The 20692-nt window shown below is 47.4% G+C and overlaps 2 protein-coding genes across 4 annotated transcripts in view; one reads left to right on the top strand and one right to left on the bottom strand.

The window, feature by feature from the left end:
• Positions 1-14148, bottom strand: part of NAGA (alpha-N-acetylgalactosaminidase) — a 53707-nt gene extending 39559 nt beyond the window's left edge. The window contains exons 1-2 of one of the 3 annotated variants that reach the window (XM_088466783.1): positions 14071-14148; positions 12687-12771 (exon numbers count right to left, since the gene is read on the bottom strand). In XM_088466783.1, coding sequence (XP_088322909.1) covers positions 12687-12702 — 16 coding nt within the window. In that variant the 5' untranslated portion in view covers positions 12703-12771; positions 14071-14148. Of the gene's footprint in view, positions 1-594; positions 747-12686; positions 12772-14070 lie in introns of all 3 variants that reach the window. The other 2 variants (XM_088466782.1, XM_088466784.1) reach the window with 2 other exon arrangements.
• Positions 14149-20692, top strand: part of ZC3H7A (zinc finger CCCH-type containing 7A) — a 130456-nt gene continuing 123912 nt past the window's right edge. The window contains exon 1 of the mRNA XM_088466778.1: positions 14149-14168. The gene's annotated coding sequence lies outside the window, so the exon portion shown is untranslated. The remainder of the gene's footprint in view (positions 14169-20692) is intronic.

Here is a 20692-nt window from a genome sequence, read left to right as displayed (position 1 = left end):
ATATATATATATATATATACACATACATACATACATACATACATACACACACACATACATACACACACTGTATAAGGTTATAATACATATACATACAGTGCCGCAAGTTAAAAGATTGTGAGATATTGCAATTTATACCTTTGGCTGGGTGCACATTACAACGATGTGTATCCCAGCTGAACCGAGGCCCAATGGAACGATATAGCGGTCGTACGTACACACTGCACAAGCAGGTATAGGACCACACGATATAACGTGTAATTTCATCCTCCATTTACTGCATGCCGTCATCAGTGACGTCGTCCCATCTGACGTGCAGCACAGTTGTCGGACAACGTCACTGACTACTTATGTGCACGTGCGATTGTGAATGCTCATTAGACAATATACATATGTCGTTCCGATCTGTGTCGTAACGATATATATCATCCAATATATCGCCTAATGTGTACCCGACCTTAACTTACATCCTCAAGTAAAAGCCAAAGCATTTGAGTGTATGACATTCCTTTAACATAGGTTAGAAGTTGCACGACTTTATATGCACTAATGTAAGACAGAAATTGGAGCAGGAACTAGAAGCACAGTATTCACCCCAAAATGCTGACCGCATCAAACATTTATGTCCCCTGTGGATGAGCAGTTCATCATCGGGACAGCTTGGCTATCAGCAACTGCAGATCCAATGGCTAGTGACCCACAAAGCACAGACAACTTCCTCTTTCAATCTGAATGTTATGTCTGCCCTGAAAGAAATCACATTTTCACTTTCCACAGAATACAATGTTTTACCCATTTGATTTAAAGCCAAGAACAAGAATATGCTTCGGCGGTGGAATATCTTAATTGCAGTTACTTGTTGCTGTACATAAAGCCTTATCAACCAATTGCCCCAATATAAGAGACGTGCGGCTTCATTAAACTTTTTAAAATGTATTTATTTACAATCAGTTTTCATGCTTGTTTGTTGTTTTGTTTACATGTTATTTATTCTAGATCAAAACTTCATTGTGACACTTCTGCTATGTAAAACTAGTTCCTTACTTTCCATAAATGGGAGCCTAGCAATATAGGACTGTTAAAGGTAATATCAGCGATATAAGTGCATACCTCCCAACATGACCCATTCCAGGAGGGACAAAATGCTGTGTTCCTGGACTTCCATCTTAATTGATGATTTCCATCACCTGTGTTGAAACACCTCTCTCAGGGATGCGGTCAGTAACCCGACTGCGGGGATTGCGGTGCTCAGAATGCCTACACTTGTCAGAATCCCGACCGCTGGCATCTCAACTGCAGGAATACCGAAGCTAAGTAGTGGGGTTGGGGGGAGGGTTACCGATAGGGTTAGGTGTAGGGTGCAGGGAGGGGGGAGGTTTGGTAGGGAGGGAGGTTAGGGTCAGGCACCGGGGAAGTAGGGGAAAGGTTAGGGTAGGGAGAGAAGGAGGGTTAGAATACTGACTGACTGTCGGGATGCCGGCATCAGGATTCGGACCGCCGGGATCCTGAGCGCTGGCATTCCGTACCCATCCCCTTTCTTATCAATTAACTAGTTTAACACAGGTGATGGCAATCATACATTAAGAGGGAAGTCCAGGAACAGAGCATTTTGGACCTCATTCAGAGTCGGTCATAAGCGGCTGCTTGGTCGTAAGGGAAAGGGGCCGGATATGCAAATGAAGCGATTGCAAGTTGCATCGCTAAGATGGGATCGTTAGCTGAACAAGCGAGGGTAAGAAGCGGCCGTAAGATTAAAACACGCCCCCTTCTCGATCGCAACACACGTCATCTCCGGGGTTATAAGGCTTAATCGAGACCATCGGAGCTGATCGCAGAGCTTAAGGTTGACCATACCCTCTCTCAAGCACTACGATCTAGTCAGTGTAAAAACCACCCATGTCATGTGTGCCATGACACTACTTTGTTAATTATGCACTCCCATTAAACTCCGTTCGCATAGTCAGGCACGCCTGCGTTCGGATCCCCACTCCCCCGTTCACAAGCACCTTCCCGTTACCACCCACAAACGGCTCATTCTGTCACTCAAACTAACGACCTGGCTGTGTTCTAGGAGTGAGAAATTTCCGATCACAACAGCTAGCTTGCGCACGTGCATTGCAAATCTTACGCATGCGCAGTTTAGCGAACATCACTGGGTATGACCGAACAGCCGCTTACGACCGACTCTGAATGATGTCCTTTGTCCCTCCTGGAATGGGTCATGTTGGGAGGTATACAAGTGGTCAAACACCTTCTTACCCAAACATGAAATATGGGCTGCAAAACTAGTAACATAGACATACAACTACCACATAGTTGCCTTCTTCAGCAGTATGCATGGGGCTAAACGTTTCTCCCTCCCACTTCATCATATCTATACTCATAGTCAGACAACAGTTCAATACCACTTGTATATGAATACACAATATTTATACTATGTAGACAAAAGTGATGGACACTGACAGCAAATAGATCAATGAGATATTATTGACGTCGGTACTTTGTAGATCCACCACGTGCAGTGATTACTACAGACACCCTTCTCTGCAAACTGTTCAAAAGTTCCTGGACAACAGCAGGCAGTATGTTTTGCCATTCCGCCTTCAGTACAGTGACCAACTGTGATACTGACGGTCAAGTCAGCCTAGTACGCACCCATCGCTCCAATTAGTCCCAGAGGTTCTCAATGGGGACTCTGAACTGGCCAGTCCATCTGGGTTACCGTATTTTCTGTATACCAATCCCGCGTCGCCCTGGAAACATGACAAGTGGCATTGTTGTCATGATAAAAACATTCATTGTTTCTGTAGAACTGCAAGTGCATGGGCATTAGTGGCCATTTGGAACTTGTGTGCAATACTATGCATGGTATGTATTTCACTTGCGCGGGGATGTCCAATCAATCTACATATTGTACATATATAGGATTCATAATCATCGATGGTTTATGGTCGATGTCAAATGTTTTTCCTATCGATGGGGGAGAACCAGATGGTTTCCCTCTATCGATGGAAAAGCATAACCAAATATTTTTTTTGTTTTTTTACATGGTGCCAGGACACGGAACATATTTCCCCGACACCCACAAAACAAAGCCTCGCGGTTCTGATTGGCCCACGGGCTAGTCAGTCATAGAACAGGGATGACCATCAGTTGGTGAAACCATCGATGGTCACCTACTGCATTGTTTGTTACTATCAATGGCCACTTGCTATTTTGCAATCGATGGTAACCATCAATGGTTACCATACCAATGGCTATCCCTAGTTTATATATTAGATGTGAGAAATAGGAATTCACTTTGATATTTGCTAGTCTATTATGACTAATTACTCTCCTTTTCCTATAACAGAATCTGCACTTATCTCAGACTGTTAATAGCATATAAGTTGTAGGCAATCCATCCATATAAATATCAGTTAGCTCCTATGAGAACTGGTGAGAGTAGTCAGAATATTGGCTAAATATATATTATAATATTTCTATGCAATCTTTCAATCCGCCCTTTTGTTAGACTGCTATGAAGCTGTTATAATAATTTGATTGTCCTTCATTAATGCATTACAGTAGCTTCCCCTTCTATCCATAAATGCCTGAATCGGTTAATGTTAATGCAAAAGCTCTCTATTTACTGTATATTCAATGATGTCCCCCCTCTCCTCTGACATCAATAATATCTTCCTAATGGCCACTTCCAGTTGTCTAAGAAAAGAGTCTGCCAATTTTGAACTCAGCAACTATTGTGTATTCGTAGGGATCAACTCTCGCCTCTCCTTCAGTACGAAGATCCGCTCTCACAGTGGGGTAGTTCAGCTCCTCGAAGGCTACTAACACCACTGAGCTGGGCGGATCCTCTGTCTGCTGCGCCGGCTCTGGTGAGCTGCTGGGGGTCTCTGATACCTTCCTGACCCCACCCCCCTGAGGTAATGCGGCACACAAGTCAGTGGGCTCTCGAGGGGGAACTGCTCTCTGGCCCCCTTCTAAGCCTGTGCTCTCTCTTTTATAGCCTTCCTCCCTCCCTTCTGCTCTAGCGGCCCCCCCTTCTCTCCCACCTGAAGCGCGAGCCTCATCTCATGCCACTTCTAGTATTTTCCAAAGGCATTTAGTAATAGTGCCTATAGTGTTGCTGTCAGTATTTTTGAATATACTGATGTAACAAATTCATTGTTTCCATTTAAACTTACAGCCACATCAGGATAATGCACAGAGGGCCTGATTCAGAGCCGAACGCTCTGACCAGAGCGCTTGCTCTGAATCAGTGCCCTCCTACCTGAAAATGGAGCGGCCTCCTGGCCGCTCGAATAGCTGTGGGTGACCACCCACAGCATATGCGAGCGGCCAAAAAGATGGTCACGATGGTCAAGACCATCGCGACCATCGGGCTTGCGACGAGACCCTGCGGTAGGGTCTCGCTGCCGCAAGCCCAGGAGTGATTTTGGCTCTATCAGAGCCAAAATCACTCCCGCTGACATCATTACTGATGTCAGTGGGGCCGGCTTCAGACGGTAGGCGTTCCCTTGGGAATTTGCACGCCCACCAAAGGGGGCGTGCTGTCACTCACCATCGACAGCACGCCCTCTTTGGTGCGAGACCCCGAGCGACGTATTCCTCGTCGCTCGCCGGGTCTCGCGCATGCGCACGACGGAGCTCCCTCCGTCGTGCGCATGCGCATTCGCACAACATCGACCCGCTTGCGAGCGTCCTTTGCTCGCGAGCGGGTCTGAATGACCCCCAGAGTTGAAACTACAATCATAAGTAAACTTAATCGATTGTGGACATCACTTCTTTGAAGCTTTCTTCATTGTCTGACCAGATCAAGAAGATATCATCTATATATGACAATATGATGTAATTTTCTGTGCCACGGTCTGTAAAAAATAGGTATTTTTCCACTTGGAACATGAAAGAGTTTGCAAAACTCAGAGCTATGCACGAGCCCATCGCACAGCCCAAGCGTTGGATGTAAAATTCTATTGTCAAAAAGACAACCTTTTCTTTTTGATACCTTTTCATATCCGCATACCGGAAAGAAATTCTCCATAGAATATGCTTTAACACATACAAGCCGCTTTGTAATTTATTATATAAGATGCCCATGCGGTCTATTTTATATAGGTAAAACTACCAGGCAACTAAAAGAAAGATGGCCCTGCACCGATCTAGCATCAGGGCAGCTATCGAGGGCAAAGCTTCAGAATTACCAGTGGCCCGACATTTTCGGGATTTTAAGCACGTATTATCTACGATTAGGTATAAAATTATCGACTGGGTTCCCCCCAATCCCAGAGGGGGTGACAGAGGATGCAGGTTATTACAGCATGAAACTACATGGATGCACACTTAGAACACTGGCCCTGATTCAGAGCCGGACGCTCTGACAGAGTGCTCGCTCTGAATCAGGGCCGTCCCTGCTCCTTTTTTTAGCGGCCTCCTGGCCGCTCGCATAGCTGTGGGTGACCACCCACAGCTATAGCGAGCGGCCAAAATGATGGTCACGATGGTCAAGACCATCGCGACCATCGGGCTTGCGCCGAGACCCTGCGGTAGGGTCTCGCTGCGCAAAAGCCAAGGAGTGCTTTTGGCTCTATCAGAGCCAAAAGCACTCCCACTGACATCACTAGTGATGTCACTAGTGATGTCAGTGGGGCCGGACCCAGACTGTAGGCGTTCCCATGGGAACGCCTCCGTCTGGGCAGCCACGCCCCCGGCACGCCCACCAAAGGGGGCGTGCTGTCAATCAACATCAACCGCACGCCCCCTCTGGTGCGAGACCCATAACGACGGCTTGGCCGTCGTTATTCGGGTCTCGCGCACGCGCACTTGGGCACCATCGACCCGCTCGCGAGCGGGTCTGAATCAGGCCCACTGTTCATCCACATGGCCTTAATGAGATGATGTCCTACATGTTTTTTGTAATGTGTGATATTTATATGCGTTTCTGAATTTTCTTACCTGTATGAGAAGTCTGTTTTTTGATTAATAGGTTACGCTTTTTTGTCTTACCATGGAGATTTCTGATGGCTGACTTTTATACAACTAGTCAGCAGGACATGTTTTCTGATTGTACTGTTACAGAGACTGATGCCGGACTGTTATTTACACACTTCCTCATAAGATTGGTGTCTATAGGCTTTTTTACATTGATATAGCAGCAGCTGGGGTAGCCGTTTATTGTTGAGGCATGTTTACATTATTTACATGATTGAATCATTGTTGTAATTTTTTTATATACAGCTGTTTGTGCGCTGCGGACTTAGGCCCTCATTCAGAGCCGGACGCTCTGAGCAGAGCGCTCGCTCTGAATGAGGGCCGTCCTCCATAAAAATGGAGCGTCCTCCTGGACGCTCGTAAAGCTGTGGGTCACTGCGAGCCGGAGCCTGCGGTTGAGTTTCTCAAACGCAAGGCCCGGAGTGATTTTGGCTCTATCAGAGCCAAAATCACTCCCACTGACATCACTAGTGATGTCAGTGGGCCGGCTTCTGACGGTAGGCGTTCCCTTGGGAACGCCCCCGTCTGGGAGGCACGCCCCCGGCACGCCCACCAAAGGGGGCGTGCTGTCAATCAACATCGACAGCACGCCCCCTTTGATCAGACACAACGTGCGAAGGAAAGTCCTTCGTTCGTCGCGTCTCGCGCACGACGGAGCTCCCTCCGTCGTGCGCATGCTCAGTGCACACCATCGACCCACTTGCGAGCGGACAGCCGCTCGCGAGTGGGTCTGAATCAGGCCCTTAGTCTGCACAGTTGTCATGGTGAAGATACACAACTCATTGGCCACGCCCTAGTGAGACGCTCGGGACGTCAGTGCTGGGGGCATGATGTGACGTCATCCGGTCTCCGACAGGGGTTGAGGCCAGGAGGACGGTAAAGCACTGGGTGAGATGAAATAAGGTATGTGTTTTTGTGATTTTTGTATGTCTTGCTAAAGGAGTAAAATCTCCGAAACATTGACTTTAAGTGTCAGTGGGGCCCTTTTATCAAAGATCATTTGAGGTAAATTCCCTGAAAGTTTACCTCAAATACATAGTATCCCCCGAATGTATGAAGGAGGGACCGCAGCAGGTATCTCCGATACCTGCTGCGATCCCTCCATTGCCGCCGGCAGCTGCCTCCCCTATAGGTTTCTATGGGGGATGCGATGCTGCCAAATGTATCAATATTGGGAATGCTTCGCATTCCCAATATTGACCCCAGCAGCTAACGCCATCTGCAGATAGCGTTAGCCGCTGTGTCCTATGGGCACTTACCGCATTTCAGCTGGCGGAGGGATCTCCCAGTTCCCTCCGCCGGCAATAGGCGCCACTCATGTGCAGTCCGCGGGACTGCGCATGCGCAGCAGCCCGGAATGCGCTCCGGCCACATCGCAGGGACGGGCTCTTTTCGGAGCCCGTCTCCGTGCATGTGCCGGGTCATACATTCGGCCAGTGTGATCGCATTTTGCAATGCGATCATGGGCGGTACTGCATGCCCTGATCGCATTGCAAAATGCGATCCTTAATAAATGGGCCCCAGTGTCTTTCATGATGTGATTTTCTTTCTGAGTGCCGTCCACTTTGCGATCCATATTATATATATATATATATATGTATTTTTTTTTTTAATAAGAACGAGACATAACCCCTTTAGTACCCTCTGAAGGCTTTATGTCCTCTGGGCTTGATTCAGAGCCGGACGCTCTGACAGAGCGCTCGCTCTGAATCAGGGCCGTCCTTCTAGATTTTTAGAGCGGCCTCCTGGCTGCTCGTATAGCTGTGGGTGACCACCCACAGCTATAGCGAGCGGCCAGGAAGATGGTCGCGATGGTCAAGACCATCGCGACCATCGGGCTTGCGACGAGACCCTTGTGGTAGGGTCTCGTTGCCGCAAGCCCTGGAGTGCTTTCGGCTCAAACAGAGCCGAAAGCACTCCCACTGCCATCACTTGTGATGTCAGTGGGGCCGGGCCCAGACAGTAGGCGTTCCCATGGGAACGCCTCCGTCTGGGCAGCCACGCCCACCAAAGGGTCTCGCGCTTGCGCACTGGGCCAACATCGACCCGCTTGCGAGCGGGTCTGAATCAGACCCTCTGTTCTGTATTTAGCAAACAACGGTGACTTAGCTTACCGCTGTTTGTGACTGTACCGCTTAGATGGCGTTAGCTTCAGAGAAGTCTTTCAGGCTTTGCTAAGCCCCCTCCGGGTGGAGGCACAATGCGCATCTGCAGACAGTTGTTGCACATGAACATTGCGCCTTAGCCAGACGCTGGAAGTGGTAAACTGTCACACACTGGAGGACTCTGATGTGGATGGAGACATAATGTTAAGTGCCAGCGGCATATTCGTTTGTATCACTGTCTCTGCAAAAGTATTGGTAATAAACGGATCCCTAAGGGGTCTATTTAACTGACAATGATATCTCCTTTTTCAGGTGTTTTCATCTGAAAAAAGTGGTTATCACTGCTTCAGGCAATCTATTAAAAGGGATACCATAGAGATATCAGTGATTTATCCTGCGATCCTTTTAATTTCACATTGTATTGCATTCCCAAAGCCTGTTATGACGACGGCAATACCTGAACAATTTCGGACACGCTCTACTTATCGTAATACCATCTGAGTCCATAAACACCCTCCCCTTACATGTCTGCTTGCCATAACCACTCCTCCCTCTTGTGAATCATAGATGTGATCACAGGTAATGTATACAGAAAGTTAAGAACTTAAAGTTGATGTTCTGTCAGCATGAATATCCCCATTATTAATTCCTGAGGAGCAGTCTCACCAGCTGAAACTGTATTTATTTCCCTCTGTACATCCTACTGATAAATCGTTTTAATAAGGGACCTCCCCTCAAATGTTTCCCTTGCCGTGCATATTTGTAATGCTGCAACTGTTTAAAATGCATCTGTAGCAAAGTTGGTACACATGCTCCATCTATACTATATGTCCCCTGGGTCTTCCCTTATCTCCCCATCATTTCCTCTGTCTACCTGTTTCTTTCCCCACCCCCCAATGCTCATCAGATCACAGAGTTCACTGCCAGCAGAGGGAACAGTTCTTACTGGGCATGCACAGTACAGGCAACAGCAGGAAGGAGAAGAGACATCGCCGGAAGGGTGAGCTGTTGCTGCACCTCTCTAGTACCTTTATACACACCTGACAGATATATCTGCAGATGACGGTCGTTCATACTCACTGAACGACCATCATCTGCTTGTGCCCTCGGGTCCCGGCGGCCCGGACCAGTGGGCGTCGGGGGTGCATCCCGCCCCCCTCCTCACAGCTGCCACTATGTATGCAGACATGTCTGTCCATCGGCTGTGCAGCACAGCCAATGCAATATGTTGGTGAACGATGACGTTCAACGGCATATCGCGGGTACACACTGGCCGACGGGCAGCAGATATTTTGGCCGATCAATTGATTGGCCAAAGTATCTGTCAGTGTGTATCCAAACAAATTCTGTATCGCTGTGATAAGCAGTGCTATAGTATGTTAATTACCTCAGTGACTAATAATGATAAATAGGCCCCTAAATCACCTCGTGTGTACTTATACACACAGATGCTTTTGTTTAAGTTTGTTAATCTATTCGCACTCATCACAACAGCAGTTAGACAGAAAACCTGATTTACAGGTTTGTCACCAAGGACTAGTGAGGCAATTTCTGCATTCAAAGACAACTGAACCAAGTCTTAATAAAATTACAAAAATGTCACATGATGGAAACTCACTCAGGGCTGGATTTAGGTTTGTGGGGGCCCCAGGGCAGCTAATTTATGGGGCCCCTACCAATACAATTTTCAATTTGATATACTGGTGATTTAATACAAAAAATATAACGTGTAACTACTTGCAGCACCAGAAGTGTGTTAAATACTCTGCAGTGCCCCCAGTTCACATTATGCCACACAGAAACCCCAATTCACAAATGCCATAGTGTAAACCACACTGGTGATGCACCATGTCTGTGGGCCCCTGGAAGACCGCCCTGGCTGTCCTGTTGTTGATCCGGCACTGAAGTCACATGATTAAATATATATTCCTGTACTGACAAATTATGGTAATACTATTCCCTATGTTAGCCAGGACCAAGTGCAGCCAATGGAAGTTTGAAATCTTTAAACTGTCTTAAAACCATTCTAAAATCATGTTTGTTTGTTTTTGCAAACATATCTAATAAGAAGCAGGGTAATTCTGATTTATATAGAACTGCAGCACATATAATTTATCACACCTATATGTAGTCCGCATTTTGCAGTGAAAACAGCATAAAAAGCCTAGTACTTAAGGCGAGTATTCACTACTAGATATACAAACGAGAGCACGATTACGACAGCAATCGTGCTCTCATTTGTATATCTAGTGATGTGCCCCCTAGACTGAACGTTTACTCGTTCAGTCCAGGCACATCCATCATCCACGTACATGCTGAACCTGACGGGATCGTCAGGTTGACCAGCATGTACGGGCGACGTCGGATGTCGGAAGCTGGTTGCTTCCGACCAAAACATGCCCGATGCATGAACAATTTGCAAGCGATTGCACGATATCGATGCCGTTATCGTGCAATCGCTTGCTAAAATCGCCTAGTGGATACCCCCCTTTACACCAGGCATTGAGAAGTGTAGGATACTCAAACATTAGGCGTATGTTAGTGCTCAATGCAGACTATACGTGTCTATACATAACCTAATAATATAATTAATACATTACTATGTTATGTACAAGTAAGGCAATGCAGTTGCATATACCAGGGAGAATAATAGAAAAAGCAGAAGTTGCATTGATCATATATATATATATATATATATATATATAAATAAGCATAACAGCGCCACATCCCTTGTTTATTGAAAATGACAAGTACTGTAATGCAAATAGATGGCTGCAACTTGATATAAAATAAATAAATATATATATATATATATATATATATAAAACTTGATATAATATAGCCGTATTGCTGTTTTCATTGTTATTAACAGGAAAGCTTAATCCACAATCAACCAGTAAGAAGTGGCAACATAGAACTGCTGACAGCCACTGGCATATATATTTGCACCAGGCCTCCAGCCCCCATAAGACATACACATCCATACAAGTCTATGGTCAAATTGAGTCAGAATCTCGTTAAAGGGAATCGGTATGATATGCCGCCGGCTGAACTCCCAAGAGTGGAAGCCCGCATGGGGCAGAATCCTGACAGCGGTAAGTAAGCACCCTAACCTCCCCCTTCCCCCCCTAACCCTTCCTTGGTGATACCTAACCCTAACCTCCCTAGGGGGTACCTAACTCGCAGTGACTTCCCATGGAAGTGCTACCTGCGTCAAAATACCGACGCCTATCTTAATCCCGGCGCCGGAACGCCGAAGGATGCCAGCCCGAACGAGGTAAGTCTGGGGTGCCCTTAGTATTACCCGCGGGGGGAAGGGGGTTAGGTTTAGTGAGCATAGCGGGTTTAGGGTTAGGTTTTGGGGGGGAGGTTAGGGTTAGGCACCCATGTGGTGGAGTGCTAGAGTTAGGCACCACTGGGGGATTAGGCACTATGGGGGGAGGGTTAGGCATGAAGGAAGGATACTTAGGTGTAGGCACTAACGGGGAGGGTTAGGGTGAGGGGTGGGGGGGGGTAGGTTTAGGCTGCGGGGAGGAAGGTTTAGGTACTAGGGAGGGAGGTTAGGTTTAGGCACTGGGGAGGGAGGGTAAGGGTGGGTCAGGCTAGGCTTACTTACCAGGGGCATTGGAATTCTAACCTGGTCGGGATGCCGGCAACGTGATTCTGACCCCCGGGATCCCGAGCACCGACATCCCGTACCCAACCCGTTTGTAAGACGTTATTCTAGAACAGTGGTCAGGAAACAGGGGTAAATTACCCCACATGGGGTAAAAATGAAATTCCTGGAGGTAATGGACAGACAGCTGGGCATGCATATGGATCATTCTATAATATAGAATGATTCATATCCATGCCCAGCTGTGCCGCAGGGAGGCTCTAAGCCGGATGCCCGCTGAGATGTTATTACCAGCGGGCGCCCGGCTCCTTCCCTGTAGCGCCGCGTTAGCTGGAGGCTGGAGTTCTCTTCTGAACTCCAGCTTCCGGCTCCCTCCATAACCACTATGGGAGAGACGTCATGACGTGTCTCACATAGTTCCGAGGAGCAGCCTGGCGGACAGGACGGCGGCGGATGCAGGAGTGGGGATTAAGGTAAGTGTTTTTTTTGTACAAGCAGCACTACAGGGGCATTATATGGGGGCACTACTATATGATTCCCTCCCTTTCAAATCAAGGGGGTAACGTCAGCGTATCTAAATATATTTTGGGGTAAAAGGTAAAAAAGTTCCCTGACCTCTGTTCTAGAATGACAAGTAATTACAAGTAAAAGAGGAACATACAAGTATATACTCTGCTGGGACCACTTAGGGTCTCACAGGTTGTACAAACCGGATTATTTTTTATTTTATTTTTTTTACATATTTATTCTCTCTCTCTCTCTCGCTCTCTCGTATAGTATGGGCTCGGCACTCGTCCTTCAGAACTCGAAATAACGTGGGTGCCCTCTGCAAAGATGTAGACAACGATGTAGAATGGCAGCGGCACTCCTCAATAAAGTACGTTACAATCGGGGTATGAGAGCCACTCATTTACTTCAACGTTTCAATCATACACGATTTTCTTCAGGAAGTAACAAAAAAACAGAACAACACTTACCTAAATACCTCACCATGAGTGAAACACACCGCGACTGTCGGAGGCTGTCTATGACCGGCGGGTGCGACGTCTGACGTAATCCTCACTATGACAACGGAACACACAATACAGGGATCAAATGATCCGTGCCACCACCACCAATACAATAAAGAAGAATATACGGACACATAGAAAATATATGTGCAAATACAGAGTAGGCATATAGCGCTGAAACAGCAAAATATATAGAACGAGATCAAATAGAAAACACAATGTTAAATAATGATGTCATCTACAGAATATCAATAACATAGATCAGAAGCTCAGATAAAACAAACAAGAGGCAGAATCTCATTAAGTCATACGTCAGACGTCGCGCCCGCCGGACTATGTGCGCGGTGACGTCATAGACAGCCTCCGACAGACGCGATGTGTTTCACTCGTGGTGAGGTATTTGTTGTTCTGTCTATTTGTTACTTCCTGAAGAAAATCGTGTATGATTGAAACATTGAAGTAAATAAGTGGCTCTCATACCCCGTTTGTAACGTACTTTGAGTGCCGCTGCCATTCTACATCGTTGTGTGTGTGTAATATATATATATATATATATACACACACACACACACACACACACACATATACATACAGTACAGATAATTTATATTTATATTTTTATTCAGGTCCTTTTTAAAAACTTGTGCAGATGACTATTTTTTTTAGTGTATGATATACTATATAGAGAAAATAGAAATGTGAAGATCATATACAGACATTCCTCACTTAATGACAGAGTTCCGTTCCTACGACTCGGTCGTTAAACGAATCGGTCGTTAAGCGAGGACATATAGTGGCCGGAAAGCAGCAGGACCCAGGCTGAGGGTGACATGTGCCTGCGTGTGCCTCACCTCCTCCGAGAGCGCGCCACATCCTCGTCCGTCCTTTCCTTCATGGGAGGCATGGTCTCCTGTGTGTCCCGCGCCACAGTCATGACCCCCTCTAGGACAGAGTCTGTCTTTTTTTTCTTTGTATCAGTGCAAGACACAGTTAGCTGGTCGGAGCACCGATCGTAAGAACGGTCGCTAAACAGGTAGGTCGTTAAGTGAGGAATGTCTGTACATTACATAATGTCATCATGGTTAACTAAGATAACAAATAGTAACATAAATCATATTTTAATACAAGAACCTCTTAATAAGGGAAGGGGAACACACCCAGGTATCTGAACTGAAATCCTAACATTAATTTGCAACCTAAACTGTACTTCTCAGACAGCAATGCTAAACAAGTGCTAATAAATACAGCAGTTCATTACTCCATGGGTTAATTCATTAAAAAAAACAACACACATTCTACTAGATGATGCATAAAAGAGAAGATGTTTAGCAGCTACGATCCAGAGACAAACCTGTGTGTAGAACACTCTGCACTCCTGCAAATCCTAATGATACAAAATAGTTTGCAGGAAACAGGAACTGAAGGGAGAGATCACAAGACTGCTGTGCTGTATGTACTTCCTATCCTCACATGTATTGCTTGTGTGTTATGTTACATTACAGCCTGAATCACTACTGCCATCTGCTGTACATTGTATACAATTATACTAACATGCTGGGAATTCTGTACTTGGGGAAATCTTGCATTTTTTTTTTATATACATAAACTTTTATAGGGTCAGATCAATTATTTTTTAATCGGCTCATTACGTGTGTGAAAAGCTGTCAATGTATTAAAATATGGTGTAAAATAAATATATAGTATACTTTACAATAAGAATCCTTTTAAATGGTACTCAAAAGGCGGGGAATTCAATTAACCGCTAGACTTACTGCGTGCTGTAGCTTCCGGGTTTAACACCCAGAGCTACTCAATTAGCAGCCTGTTTGCTCACACAGTAACCCACAGATTCAGGGTTAAGTGCCTGTTATACCTCTTTTCCACCAAAAACCCAGGCCCGACCTGGGTTTTTGGACATGGGGCCTAATTCAGACCTGCTCGCGAGCGCAGGACGCTCGCAAGCGGGTCGATGGTGCGCGGAGGGAGCTCCGTCGTGCGCATGCGCGAGACCCGGCGAGCGACGGGGTAGCCGTTGCTCGGGGTCTCGCACCAAAGGGGGCGTGCTGTCGATGGTGACTGACAGCACGCCCCCTTTGGTGGGCGTGCCGGGGGCGTGGCTTCCAGACGGAGGCGTTCCCATGGGAACGCCTACCGTTTGGGTCCGGCCCCACTGACATCAGTCAGTCAGTGGGAGTGATTTTGGCTCTGATAGAGCCAAAATCACTCCAGGGCTTGCAGCAGCGAGACCATACCGCAGGGTATCGTCGCAAGCCCGATGGTCGCAATGGTCTTGACCATCGCGACCATCATCATGGACGCTCGCATAAGCTGTGGGTGGTAACCCACAGCTATGCGAGCGTCCAAGTGGCCGCTCCAAGTTGAGGTAGGAGGGCCCTGGTTCAGAGCGAGCGCTCTGGTCAGAGCGTCTGGCTCTGAATCAGGCCCATGGTTCAAACCCTGGTCAGACCCAGGTCAGACCCATTTATACCCCTTTTACACCAGAGCTAAAACCCGGGTTTTTGAAGGGTAAACCCGGGCAGCTCCCTGGTGTAAAAGGGCAGAGGGTTGGATCGCCGGGTCGAGTGACCCGGCAATCCAACCCAGGTAACTAGCAGGGTTTACACGGGCGTAGCCCGTGAAACCTTGCTATGGGAACAGCGCACTCCAGGTCACGATGACCTGGAGTGCGCTGCTAGCCGGCCGATTGGTCCGGCTTCAGTGGCGCTTGGAGATGACGTGTTACTTCCAACTCCAGAGCCAAGGTCGCACATGCGTACAGCCACCGGTCTCGCAGTGAGAAGGTGGCAGAGGGTTCTGCTCGGATCCCTTTCGCGGATCTAAAGGAGCGGGACATCTGGAACCAACGCCATCTGGAGTTTGTTCCCATAAGCAAACTCCAAAAATGTTCAGTCTTCGGAGTTTGCTGAATATTAGATGCCCTATATATGAATGGGCCTGTCACAAAAAATCATGCAGAAACTAGCATTTCTGCATATGTAACGGGCCCTTTAGTGATGATGAATATGCCCCTAAGTGTGGGTTTATTGTGGACTGTAATTGAATAGCCCCAGGCACTTAACCTTAAACTACAAGCCGACTGCAGGTGCCGCAGGTAATTGATTTCAGCCCCTAGGGGGACAAACACATTAACTACAGTTTTGCAGATTACTGTGTGTTTTATTGAGACATATATTTATAAACAGGCAAAAATTATACGGAATAAATATGCTAAAAAAAAAATCCAAAGGATTCTCTACTTGCGAAAAAAAGTCACGATAAACTGTAACAAAATAGACAAAAACAACTTGGGCACATTTAAAACAAGTAGCTACTTTGGAGTCAATTCAATTAAGAGCAATGCAAAATCGCACTGTAACGAGGGGAGATGTTCAGTATGCACAAAACCTGTACATAAGGTAGCCTCAATTCATGCATTTTAATACACATCCCAATGGGGTTGTGAAATAAAATGTACAATGAATGGACAATGTAGAGGAGACATAGGGTTCCGCTGCTGGTATTCAATCGCTGTGACAGCGGTGCAACGTCCACTTCTAATTGAATTGACGCATTTGTGAATTATTGTTAACTGCTTCCTAATACGAATGAAAAACAAATTGAAAACAATAATATTTGCTTTATAAATGAAATTTTTTTTTAAATACTATAGTATATATATAAGTGCTAACAATAAACTGTTTATAGTTTATTTTAATGACTTCTGTTTTAACGGATAGGCGCTTATTTGAATTTGGAATTGTTAAATTCAAACCAGTCATGATCATTCTGCAAACAAGTTTGATTATGATGAATTGTCCAAATTTGACTGAATTTCAGAAGTAATTTAACTATCACTTATAGGGTTAAATTTACTAAGATGAGAGTTTTTAGAAGTGGAGATGTTGCCCATAGCAACCAATCAGATTCTATCTTTTATCTTCTAGAACAGTGATTTTCAACCTTTTTCAACTCGCAGCACACCGAACAAGATTTTAAAATTGCTAAGGCACACCATCAGTCCCCCACAGGGAAAAAAGACTCACAAATTGGCCCCACACAGGAAAAAGAACAGACATTGTCCCTCACAGAAAAAAAAACACAATGGCCCCCACAGAAATAAAACAAACACAATGCCCCCACAGAAATAAAACAAATACAATGGACCCAAAGAAAAAATATTAAATAAAATGGGCCCAGCAGAAAGAAAGCAAACACACACATTGGTCCCTACAGAAAAAAACAATCACATTGGTTGGCCCCCACAGAAAAAAAAACAATCACATTGCTCCCCACAGGAAAAAAAAATTAAATTTGCCCCCCAAAAATAAAATAAAATACCCAGCTGAGATGGCTCACTGTCGTCCCTGTCCTGTCCCTCATCAGCTGGGGTTGCTCAGTCACACTCAGTGACTGAGCACACAGTGCAGAGCTGGGAGCAGTGTGCAGGTGGGTGTGCAACACAGCATGCGTGACCTATGTTATGCCGCCGCGCAGAGCCAGATTTAGACCTCATGGGGTCTTAGGCAAGATACCAGTTTGGGGCCCCCTCACTCAAACACATAGAGAGAGAGAGAGAGAGAGAGAGAGAGAGAGGGTCTAGGCGGCACTCACAGGTCTTATTCAGGCTTGCCTACCCTCCCAATTTGGCCGAGAGCCTCCCGATTTTCAGGTGCTGCTCCCGGCCCCCCGGAAAGGCAGGCAAGCCTCCCGGAAGCCTGCGACCCTCCCAACCTCCCCTCAGAAAAACCTGAATCGCGTCATCATGGCCCCGCCCCCTGCTTCACAATGCTGAAAATAACGGCATTGTGTAGAGGGTGCGGGGCCACAATGACGCGATTGTGTGGCCCTGCTCCGGCTCCGCCCCCAATGTGCCGTCAATGGTCGGCTCCGTCTCCAATGTGACGTCACTGGCCGGCCCCGCCCCCCGCTGTTAGCCGACAATCAGCTCCCTCTCGGAAGGCTGGAGCTGATTGTCGGCAAGTATGGTCTTATTAGCAATAGTAGTAAATAAGGAAACACTACTCCATATAGTTGATAAATCCTTATTTACTACTAATGCTACTAAGACCTGTGGGCAGGGTTGTCTTAACAGCAGTGTGGCCACTGGGCAAAGCAATGCACTGGGGCCTCTACCCACCCATTCACGGGAAAAAAATTTAAATGGTCAATAAAATTAAACCCTCCTGCATGCCCACCAGACCTCCCACACATGCCGAGAGACTCTGTCTGACTGGTCTGAAGCCGGCAGATGAAGTGAAACTGGGACTGAGGTGAGTACTCGTCACCGGGGGGGGGGGGGGATGGGGTGGGGGAGGTTAGATCAGAATACAGTGCACCGGCGGCCGACTTATAAAAATATCACAAATGTACCAACTGGCTGCGGCTGCAGGGGGGCATGTTGGCGGGCCCCTACAAGCTTCGGGCCCTTGGGCAACTGCCCAACAAGCCCAATGGAAGAGATGGCCCTGCCTGTGGAGGGGGGGGGGGGCAGGACAAGGAAGGTGGGGGGGGAGACAGGGAAGGCTGGCAGAGCTAGGAGGGAGACAGGGAAGGCTGGCAGAACTAGGAGGGATACAGGGAAGACTGGCAGGACTAGGAGGGAGACAGGGAAGACTGGCAGGACTAGGGGGGAGACAGGGAAGGCTGGCAGGACTAGGGGGGAGACAGGGAAGGCTGGCAGGACTAGGGGGTTGACGCACAGGGCAAGGAAGAATGGCTGGAACAGGGGGGGTGCATGGCAGGGACAGCTGGCTGGACATGGGCGGGGGGAGAACAGGGCTAGGTCAGGGATTAAGTAATTAGCAGGGTACCTGTTTTAAAATGTCTTCAACTGGCTGCGCTGGTGCAGCTAGCCAAACAAAATCAGAATTTAAAATATTGAGAGAGTGGGGAACCCGGGGGGCTCTGGTAGTAGTGCTGCATTGACATTTCAAATGTGGTTCGCCCGCGAGCCAATCACAGCTTGCGGACCACGAGCCAAACAGGAGATGCCGCTCCGGATTGGCTGCTGGTCCACGAGCTCAGGCTGGCTCGTGGCCAGCACCATAAATGACATGCAGCCTGCATTGTATTTCAATTCTGCGTGGCTGCCAGTGCAGCACCGCTGCACCCGGGCCCCCCCTCTTTCCCCTGTCTCTGGGCCCGGTACTCGAGGCCTGCCAGTTCCCCCCTGATGCCGGCCCTGTGTGCAGGCGGCACACTGACACAGGGGCAGATTGGGATGGAAAACCAGCCCGGGAAATGTATAGTAACAGCCCTGATGGGGGCAGAGTCTGTTAAGGGGGACACATGCGCAGATAAAAAACAATGCACAAGAAAAAAAAAAAAAAACACATTAGCCCCCACAAGTAAATAATAAAACACATTGGCTCCCATAGAAAAAAAAAAACACTTTAGCCCCCACAGGAAAAAAAATAAACACACCTTGGCACCCATATAAAAAATAAACAATTCGGTCCCTGCAGAAAACAATAAAACACATTGGCTCCCGCAGAAAAACAAAAACAAACCACATTGACCCCTAACAGGTAAAAAAAACAAATACACGCATTGACCACAACAGGAAAAAAAAACACATTAGCCCCCACAGGAAAAAAAATAAACACACTTTGGCCCCCATATAAAAAATAAACAATTCGGTCCCTACAGAGAACAATAAAACACATTGGCTCCTGCAGAAAAAAAAACACATTGACCCCTGACAGGTAAAAAAAACAAATACATGCATTGACCACATCAGGAAAAAAAAAAAAAAAGATTGTCCCCAGCAGGAAAAAAATAAAAACACATTGGCCTCCACAAGGAAAAAATTGGCTGAGCAGTGTACTTCACTGGGGCTGTGGGGTAGGGTGGGTAGTGTATGTCCAAGGCCTGGGGTCTACTGTATGTCTAGGGGGCCAGGGAGTAGGGTATGATCTGGAGGCTGGGGGTAGGGAGGGTTACAGTATGTTCCAGAGGCAGGGATGGTAGTTAGAGTGGGTACTGTATTGTGAGGCCATGGGGTAGTCTGGTTAGTCAATCAGGGGTCAGGATAGGAGTAGTAGTGGTAGTGCAGATTAGGGGCTGGATGGGGGTAGTAGTGGGAAGTGGGAGAAGTTGTAATGCGGGCAGGTTTGGAGGAGTAATAGTACTGCGAAGCAGGGGGCAGGCTGGTAATAGTAGTAGTAGGGAACAGGGGGGCAGGTTGGGAGCAGTAGTGTGGAGGAGGGGGGCAAGTTGGGAGCAGCAGTGTGGAGGGCAGCAGGTTGGGAGCAGTAGTGTGGAGGGGAGCAGGTTGGGAGTAGTGTGGAGGAGGGGAGCAGGTTGGGAGCAGTAGTGTGGAGCGGGGGGGCAGGTTGGGAGCAGTAGTATGAAGCAGGGGGGCAGGTTGGGAGCAGTTGTCTGGAGGGGAGCAGGCTGGGAGCAGTAGTGTGGAGCAGGTTGGAAGCAGTAGTGTGGAGGGGAGCAGGCTGGGAGCAGTAGTTGGGAGCAGTAATGTGGAGCAGGGGCAGGGTGGGAGTCACATGGTACTCGCGCAGTGCTCCTCTGGGAGCGCTGTGAAAGGCGGATTTCTACGGGGAAGTGGGGACCCGCCGGGCCCTAGGCGGGCGCCTAGGATGCCTAGCGGGAAATCAAGCCCTGCCGCCGCGTCTCCATAGGTCATGGCCCGGGCACGCCTGAGCCTCCCAGAAGAGCCCAACACTGCCCGGGCCTGCAGTACAAGTAAAGTCAACTCTGACTTTGCTGACCTCGTGGCACACTTGATAATTGCTAGCGGCACACTGGTGTGCCACAACACAGTGGTTGAAAAACGCTGTTCTAGAAGATGCTAGTTAAATGTTGTAAGCAGAATCTGATTCGATTGTATGGGCAACATCTCCACTTCTAAATACTCTCAAATTAGTAAATTTACCATATAGACCAGTTGCCCCTGTTTAAAAACAGTTAATAGCCACTAAGAAGATTTAATGAATTCCCTGATACATACCACCAAT

This window comes from Taudactylus pleione, unplaced genomic scaffold (assembly GCF_031769625.1).
Source record: "Taudactylus pleione unplaced genomic scaffold, aTauple2 ptg000066l, whole genome shotgun sequence".
Classification (NCBI taxonomy): domain Eukaryota; kingdom Metazoa; phylum Chordata; class Amphibia; order Anura; family Myobatrachidae; genus Taudactylus; species Taudactylus pleione.
The sequence above is the reverse complement of the archived record's forward strand: the minus strand, read 5'-3'. Positions and strand labels throughout refer to the sequence as shown.